Source organism: Microtus oregoni, unplaced genomic scaffold (genome assembly GCF_018167655.1).
Source record: "Microtus oregoni isolate MIOR12 unplaced genomic scaffold, Mior012 000059F_ref0000304, whole genome shotgun sequence".
In the NCBI taxonomy this organism is placed as follows: Eukaryota; Metazoa; Chordata; class Mammalia; order Rodentia; family Cricetidae; genus Microtus; species Microtus oregoni.
The window spans coordinates 4,862,922-4,871,967 of record NW_024543835.1 but is presented as its reverse complement, the minus strand read 5'-3'; the positions used below and the strand labels follow the sequence as shown (position 1 = coordinate 4,871,967).

Here is a 9,046-nt window from a genome sequence, read left to right as displayed (position 1 = left end):
AAAGTAAGGGCCTCTAAGGTACTGGCCCTAGAAGATGATTAGAGGGGATGGGGTTCAGACCCCCTCCCCCATGCATAGGGTAACCCTGACTGTGGAGGGGACTCCTATAAATTTTCTAGTGGACACAGGGGCTGAGCACTCTGTGCCGAAACAACCATCGGGGAAGCTAAAGAATACAAAGACTATAGTAATTGGAACAACTGGACAAAAACAATATCTGTGGACCACTCTACGAACTGTAGATTTGAGGAGAGGACAAGTAACTCATTCCTTCCTGGTTATCCCTGAGTGTCCCATGCCTTTATTACAAATATGATGTGGGAGTGTAATATATTGATCTGTTGATTTCATTGATTAATTAATAAAAAAAACTGCTTGGCCTGATAGATTAGAACATAGGTGGGTGGAGTAAACAGAACAGAATGCTGGGAAGAGAGGAAGTTAGGCAGATGCAATGCCTCGCCTCTCCAGGCCAGATGTGATGAAGCTCCAGCCCAAAATGGATGTACACTGGAATCTTCCTGGTGGGTCACCACCTCGTGGTGCTACACACATTAATGGAGGTGGGTTGATAAGGATGTGAGAGTTGGCCAGTAGGAGGCTGGAGCTAATGGGCCAAGCAGTGTTTATATGAATAAAGTTTGTGTGTTGTTATTTTGGGTATAAAGCTAGCTGGTGGCCGGGAACTGGGAGACAGGAAGTGGCCCGCAGCTCCCTCAACAGAAATAGACTTGTTAACAAAGTTGAAGGCCCAGATCAGGTTTACTCGAACCAGGTTGGAGGTAATCAAAGCCTTTTATTGACCGAACCAGTGACTTTTGCTCCCCCTACTGTCCTCAGTCCCGCTGCCCTACTGCCTGAGACTAATGACACCTCACCTATCCATCACTGTGCTGATATTTTGGCAGAAGAAGCTGGTATAAAAATGATCTGAAGGGTCAGCCTTGGCCTGGGAGTCCGAGCTGGTATACGGACGGCAGCAGTTTCATGGTTGAAGGTAAGTGGAAGGTGGGGAAAGCAGTGGTGGACAGGAAGCAAGTAACCTGGGCCAGTAACCTCCCTGAAGGACGTCAGCCCAGAAAGCCAAACTCATAGCTTTGATACAAGCTCTAATGATGGCAGAGGGAAAGTCTATCAACATCGACACTGGCAGCAGGTATGCTTTTGCCACTTCCCATATACACGGAGCAATATACAGACAAAGAGGACTGTTACCACCTGCAGGAAAAAGTCATACATTTTCCAGGACAACAAAAAACTCGAGATGCTGTGGCTAAAGGAAATCAGACAGCAGACCTAACTGCTAAACAGGCGGCTCAGGGAGCAATGATCCTGGCAGTCAAAGAAACTAAAAGATGTGGTTAGGTCCTCCGACTAATATGTTATGGGACTCTCTGACTTGGGAGAAAAAGTAGTCAAAACCTGAAAGGCCTGTGCTATGACTAATGCAGGACACTCCATTTATACTCCTGGGAAGAGGCTCAGGGGCAATTGGCCTGGGGCCTACTGGGAGGTAGATTTTACAGAAATTAAGCCAGCCAGATATGGTAACAAGTACTTATTAGTTTTTATAGACACTTTTTCATGCTGGGTAGAAGCTTTTCCTAACAGAACTGAGATAGCCAATGTGGTGGCTAAGAAGATCATAAAAGAAATCTTCCCAAGGTTTGGGATACCCAAGATAATCGGGTATGATAATGGAGCTGCCTTTGTTGCCCAGGTAAGTCAGGCACTGGCCACCCAACTGGGGTCAATTGGAAATTACAGTGTGCTTACCAACCCCAGAGTCAGGTCAGGTAGAAAGGATGAGTAGAACCCTAAAAGAGACCCTGACACAATTGGCCCTAGAGATCAGCTGGAATGACTGGATAACCCTCCTTCCCTTTGCCCTATTCCAGAATCAAAACACCCCTAGGACGATTTAAACACACCCCTTATGACATCCTATGTGGAGGACCACCACCGCTCACTGAGTCGGGTGGAGTGTATAATCCTGATGCTATTCTTTCTAGACATTTATTTGCCAGCCTAAAGGCCCTTGAAGTGGTGAGACACCAGATCTGAAAACAACTAAAAGAAGTTTATATGCTGAAGACTCAGACGTGCTGCATCACTTCCAAGTAGGGGATGATGTTTTTGTCTGGCGGCATTGAGTTGGGAATCTTGAGCCTCGTTGGAAAGGGCCATATTTGGTACTCTTGAAGAATTGCAGTATCCGGGGCTCTTAACAATACCACCAGTCAGTTTGCTTGTGTTTAGGGGACTAATTATAGGCTTATTTTTACTGAGATTATAGGTGTAGGGTCATGCCTGGGAAGTCCACCAGCTGCCTACAAACATTTGTATAGTGAGGCTCTTAAGAACCCTAAGACTCCTGACACCAGGTACTTGGTTCCCGGTTTAGGTGAATGGTGGGCTTGTAGTACAGGCCTGACAACTTGCCTGTTGATATTGGTTTTTAATGACACCAAAGATTACCGTGTGTTTGTACAACTGGTACCTACGGTCTTTTATCATCCAGCTAACATGCTTGAAGATGAGTCTGACAAACACCCAACTCGCTTTCGATGAGAACCTATTTCTCTGACACTAGCAGTAATCCTGGGCGTCAAGGTAGCTGCCTGTGTTGGGACAGGTACCAATGCCCTAATACAGGTTCCTCAGTATTTCAATGAATTAAAATTAATTACCTTCAATAGAGAAAAAATAAGTGCTGTTCAGATTTTGATGTTACACTACTAATATAGTGCTTTACAAGGTAAAAATGATACAGAAATCCAGTTCTATGATTAGAACTAGGAACTAGAAGAAGTGGGGAGATGAAAGACCTGGATAAATCCAGACTCCTCTAGCAGAAAAAATAGAGACAAAAATCTAAGCAGGGAGAGAAAAATCAAAAATCTAGATTAACCAGTCCAGTGACTTTGTTTCAGGAAGTAGCTGAACATAAAGTTAGATTATAATCTTGAGAAACAGGAGTTACTTACCCCCTTGTGATTATCACAGATATTTTTGGAATTTTTCAATGACACCCTCTCTACCCCCTTTGGATGGTTTCTTCCCTTAAATACTCCTTCTCTGATCTACTCGGTGCCAAACTCACTACCCCTGGGTGGGAAATGAGTTTCAGCCCAGTGAACTGGTTCCTGACCTGTCAATAAACTTTGTGCGATGACAGCAAAGACAGTCTCTCTTGAGTTCCTGGGGGGAAGGGGTCGAGTTATGCAGAGACTTGAGTGACAGTCTCCCCAGTCCAGAGGTTTTTCACCTTGAGTACCAAGTAAGAAAGTTTGCCCAGATCATCTTTTCTGAGACTCAGAAAGGTGTGGATTCCTACGGAGACTGGACCTGAACCTGAGGCATTACTTGGCTGTGGAAAAGAGTGGGACACAGCACTCTGAGATCCAGGACAAAGCTGTCAACCTGTGTAGTAAATCTAGACTTTCACTTGAAGGACTGAGGCAAGGGAGGGTTATGTGTGTAGCTGGCAGACTTGGGTGCATACGGGGCAGGAGCTCGAGCTTCACTCTACCTAGGTGAGACTTGCTAGACAGAAGTTGTGCCCTTGTGTCCTTTATTAACCCCCTAAACCCATGGTGGTGGGGGTAGGGGGTAGGGTGGAGTTCCTGGACAGCAGAGGAGTGTGGCTGAAAGCTGAGAATTAAGGTCTAAATAGAAGAAGAATTGCATGCAACCAGGGGCAGGACATGCAAAATGGGGGAGAGGAGGAGGCAGGTTCAGTTAGTGTATGGTGGAGATGGAAGCAAGGCGTGGTGGATGTGGCATGAGTTAAGTGTGGCTTCAGAGGTTCAGGTTTTAAGGTCTCCACGAAATAGCCCAAGAAAGGGGAGGCAGTGAGAAGGCTTAGTGTCTTAGGGAAGAACAGTAAGGGAACCAGACTCTCCTCTAAATTTCCTCCACAGCAGTCTGGTTCCATAGTAACCTGTCCCTGCTGTCACTCTTCAGAGCCCACCCCTGGCCGGATATGGTTTACCTCACTTCCTGTGAGGAGGGGAGGAGCTGGGTCTTAGTGTCCCTGACACGGAAGCCTCTTCTGCTGCTCAGGCCGTGCTGCCAGAGAGTTCTCAGAGAGGTCTGCAATCAAGGTAAGGACCCGGAATATGTACCAAGGGGAATTATGTCTGGAATAATCACAGGAGCTGTGTTAGCTCTCACTCAGGCATGCCCTAGGAAAATATGAGGCGTCTTGTAGCTTTGTAAGCTTCTGAGAGGAAACGGGGACCCCCACTCTTAGAAGGTAACTCTGATTCTGAAAATGGTGGCCTCGTTGGTCACAATTAAAGCCAGCCTTTGACTTCAAATGGTAAGGCAAAAACCTTGAACTGAATTCTCATCCACCATGAGCTGTCCTCTAACGTTCTCTGTGGCAGAGTACAGAAGCAAAGGAAATCTATAGGACTTCATCACAAGCAAAATCAGTAGTTAATGTTCAGTGGAATGAAGAACCAACTCCTGCGAGTTCTGTACTTATTCTTTTTTCTCCCTTAGAGCCAGTGTTTCTCTGTAGCTTTGGAGGCTGTCCTGGAACCAGCTCTTGGGAGACCAAGCTGGCCTCAAACTCACTGAGATCTGCCTGCCCCTGCCTCCTGAGTGCTGGGATTAAAAGCTTGCAACATCACCACCAGCTCTCTATTTACTTTTAAATGCCTGTGGTAGCGCTTGAAACCCATATATCAGAAAAATACACGGAAAGCATGGGGTTGGTCATGCCCAACACGGGCTGGTAGGAGGTCTCAAGATGCCAAGAGAAAGAGATACAATGAGGGTTAAGATAGCCACGCCCATCTCGGGGTGGTCAGAGGAATTGCCATTTGCAGAAGTAACCCAGAGTCTTTGGTTAGCCACTCCCATCCAGAGGGAGTCAGAGAAAAGCCTAACTCTGTAGCCACTCCCATCCCGTGGGTATTGGAGGAAAGCCTAACTGTGGAAGCCACTCCCATCCCGGGAAATCAGAGAAAAGCCTAACTCAAGTAGCCACGCCCATCCCATGAGATTCAGAGGAAAGTCTGTCCCTGCTAGCCACTCCCAACCCGTGGGGATCAGAGGAAAGTCTGTCTCTGGTAGCCACTCCCATCCCATGGGATTCAGAGGAACTCCTAACTAGACTAGGCATGCCCATCCCTTGGTACTAAGGGGGAAGAGCAAGCACATCCCCTGGGAGTCAGAGGAATCCTAACCTATGCAGTCACGCCTAGTGTTTGGCAGTCATAAAGAATACTATGCTGGAGATAACCAGATGCTTATTTTTTTCTTTTGTTTATTGAGATAGGTTTTCTCTGTTGCTATGAAGCCCCTCCTGGAACTAACTCTGTTTTTCCCGCAGGATTGCCACATGCAGGGATCCATGTGCCTTGCCTCCAGAGAGCTCAGAGGGAACAAAGGGTGCATGCACCCAGCTGTCTGGATGCATTTTTGTTTATTTTTGGTTCTTTCAAAACAAGGTTTCTCTGGTTAGCAGTCCTAGCTGTCCTTGAACTAGCTCTTGTAGAGCAGGCTGACCTCGAACTCACAGAGATGCACTTCCCTCTTATATTCTCCCAAACTACAATTAAAAATCAGAAGTGAAGCCCAGCAGTGATGGCACAAATTCCAGCATTTGGGAGGCAGCGGCAAAGGGATCTTTGTGAGTTTGAAGCCAACCTGGTTCTACAAAGCATGTTCCAGGCTCCAGCACTACTAGGGCTATTACACAGAGAAACCTGTCTTTAAACAAATGGAAGAAATCAGAAATGGAAGGATAGAAGAGAACACAGCTGGTGTATAGTGTTTGCTTAGCATTCGTGAAACCCAAGGTAAAGTGGCAGATATGGCAAAAACAGATGATATTAAATAAAAATACATAATGTGGAAGAGTTAAAGCCTCCTGCCAATACTCTCCTGTACTGTTAGGAAGAAGTAAGAGGATAATGGAACATTGACCAGGATGAGCAGAATAGGAAGAGAGGAAATACAGCAGTGGTTGAGGGAAGTGGGGAAGAGTATGATACTAGGTGTGCATGTCAGGAACTTTACAGCAGTTCTCATAACTTCACCAAATGAGTGCAGACAAAGAAAAGGGTCAGCTGTTGAAATAATTGGAGCAGCGGGGCTGCGTCCCTGGCACCCCTGCCGCCTGCACGGCTAGCTTTAGCTTATGCCCCGAAATAATTACACGGAAACTGTATTCTTTTAAACACCGCTTGGCCCCTTAGTTTCAGCCTCTTAACCCATTTTTATTAATCTATGTAGCACCACGAGGTGCGCTTACCAGGGAGATTCTAGCCTACATCTGTCTGGAGTGGAGAATCATGGCGACTCTCTGACTCAGCTTCGTTCTCCCAGCCTTCCGTTCTGTTTACTCCACCCACCTCAGGGTGGGCCTATCAAATGGGCCTAGCAGTTTCTTTATTGCTTAACCAATGAAATCAACAGATTGATATATGACACTCCCACATCAGTCAGCTTCAAATGTCTGAGCAGGATACTAACATTCTGGCTGAATGAAAACGGAGAGCAATCACATAGCACAGGTATATTTAAAATGTCCTTAATTAGGAGCTGGAAGTGTGACAGCCCTCTGTGCTCCTCTGAGCCTGTTCTCTGAGAAGGGGCAGCCTTGGTCTCCTGTAGGCCCACTTTAGCCTTGGTCTCCAGGACCTAATATCAGTGAAGATATATGGAGGTGAGGGAATCACTTCCAAAATAATAGGGCCACTGCATGTCAGGCTCTATAGTGTGACTAGGACATGTACACCTGTCATAACTAGCCACAGTTTCTGTTCCCAGGGCATTGTCAGCACAAGAGGGCAAAGGTAAGCCTTGTGAGATTCAGCATCTCCATCATATCTTGTGTTTGTTTTTTCTCCCAGGGTGGATTATGGTTTTTGGTCTTTCTCTTTTTTTTAAAGTCAGTTTGTGTGTGTGTGTGTGTGTGTGTGTGTGTATAACTCTATTTTTCCCAGAATTCACGGTGTAGACCAGAATGACTTTTACTTTATGAAAGTCCTCCTGCTGGTACTTTATAAGTGGTGTGATTATTTTTGCTTTTGACTATTTATTTAATTTCTGTCCACTGTATTTCTATCTTTTCCTGTCTTCTCTCTCCATCCCCACCCATTTCTCCCCAAGAGGTCTCAAATCCACGGCCTATTTTATATTTAATATTATTACATATGTAACAATATATAAATGCATACATGTATTTTATATATTGTTTTACATAACAATAATATCAATAGTGTAAGTAATAAATATGATAAACATGTATTTATATATAAAGCCATAAATACAGCCTAATATGTCCAATTAGTGTTGCTTACATGCATATGGTTTTAGGACTGAGCAATTATGCCTACAGAAGACTGAATCTCCCTCTTGTAACAGCCACTGTCTACAGTGCTTCATCTAGGGGTATGGCCTTTTGAGACTTCACCATTCATGTTATGTGAATTGGTGTATTCAATAAAGTTCAAGTCTCCTTTGGGCTTCCTTACTACTGGATTCAGTGAAACATTACAGCAGCCTAGTACTAGATGTGAGTAGATTTGAGAGTGTTCAAACACCAGAGAAAGGCAGCCATCTTTTACTTCACAGTATATATAAAGTGACCATAGGTGAGGAATACAGTGAGTGCTTAGAACACTAATATCATTATACTGTGTATGACAAGGAGGGGAAAGAATTGCTGAAAGCCTGAGTGTTCTCAACATGCTCAAAGTGCTCATAGTACGTTATTTTCCTGATTCAGGTATCTCAGTTCCCTGTTCTACTACCAAGACTCTGTCCTGCTGTCCCTGACACCAGCCATCATGCCAAGGGGACAGAAGAGTAATGCTCGTCCTCATGAGAAACGACGCCAGGTGCTCAAGGATGCTCAAGCAAAGGAGGCAGAGAAAGCAGTGTCACCTGCTGGCTCTGATCAAGCTTCAGGAGATGCTAAGCCAAGCACTTCTACTGCTGACTTCCCACAGCAGTCTGAAATCTCAGCACCCAGCAGCACTGCCAGCCAGGGAGGGAGCCATGGAAGGTCTGATAAGGGTGACCAAGGCCAAGGGGATAGAAATGAGCATTCCTCCAGGGCTCTACCCTCTACTAGAAGCATGCAGATGGATCTTATGACAAGGAAGACGGGAATGCTGATGGAGTACATGCTCCTCAAATACAAAGTGCAGCAGCCCATGAAGAGGAGAGAGATGCTCAAAGTTATCAACAAAAGGTTCAAGAAACACTTCCCTGAGATCCTCAAGAAAGCCTCCTATCGATTGGATGTGGTGTTTGGCCTTGAGCTGAAAGAAGTCCTGCCACATGGTCAAGCATATGAGCTTGTGAGCAAGTTAGATTTCGAGGATGATGGAAGTAGGAGCAATGAGCTAGGTGTTCCTACCCGGGGCATTCTGATTGCTCTCCTCAGTGTGATCTACCTAAATAACTATTGTGCTGCCGAGGAGGATGTCTGGTATTTCCTGAATGCATTAGGAGTCGATGATGGGGTCCCACATCTCATCCTTATAGATGTCAGGAAGCTCATCACTGAAGATCTGGTGCAGGAAATGTACCTGGTATACCGTCAGGTTCCTAACAGTGATCCTCCATCCTATCAGTTCCTGTGGGGTCCGAGAGCCTATGCTGAAACAAGCCAGATAAAGGTGATGGACTTTTTAGCCAAGATCAGTGAAGTCTTGCCTGTGGTTTGCTTATCTCGTTATGAGCAGGATTTGATTGAAGAAGAAGAAGAAGTCCAAGCTGCAGCTGCAGCCAAGTCTGGCAGTAAAGGCAACAAGGGACATACTAAGACCAAGTTAAGTTGTCCTACTCACAAGTGAGGTATAAAGTAGCCTGTGATCTATTGTTGAAAATGTCTTTTCATCTTTTTGCACATAAGCTGTTGAAAATCTTTTGGGGGTCTTTTAGCAAAGTTTTAACTTGGGGTTAAATGTACACAGATAAGTTTTGTAGCCAGTTCCTTCACTGTTGTTTACCAAATTGGGAGCTCAATTTTTTTTGGATTTATTTGAAATGCAGTTTATAATTTGACATGTTCTAAGGA

At 45.2% G+C, this 9,046-nt stretch overlaps 1 protein-coding gene across 1 annotated transcript; it reads left to right on the top strand.

The window, feature by feature from the left end:
• The first annotated feature begins 1,115 nt into the window (after window positions 1–1,115).
• On the top strand, window positions 1,116–8,822 carry LOC121438968 (melanoma-associated antigen B2-like). The gene is made up of 4 exons (XM_041639471.1): window positions 1,116–1,156; window positions 1,612–1,720; window positions 4,066–4,106; window positions 7,748–8,822. The coding sequence occupies exons 1-4, from the start codon at window positions 1,116–1,118 to the stop codon at window positions 8,820–8,822; spliced, it is 1,266 nt and encodes a 421-aa protein (XP_041495405.1).
• The last annotated feature ends 224 nt before the right edge of the window (window positions 8,823–9,046 follow it).

What these genes read in the sequence shown, in the direction of transcription:
- LOC121438968 (XM_041639471.1), top strand. Translation starts at nt 1,116, where the DNA reads ATGGCAGAGGGAAAGTCTATCAACATCGACACTGGCAGCAG. An exon ending in GAGCTGCCTTTGTTGCCCAG is followed by an intron (nt 1,721 to 4,065) that starts GTAAGTCAGGCA and finishes TCTGCTGCTCAG; the next exon opens with GCCGTGCTGCCAGAGAGTTC. An exon ending in CAGAGAGGTCTGCAATCAAG is followed by an intron (nt 4,107 to 7,747) that starts GTAAGGACCCGG and finishes TTCCTGATTCAG; the next exon opens with GTATCTCAGTTCCCTGTTCT.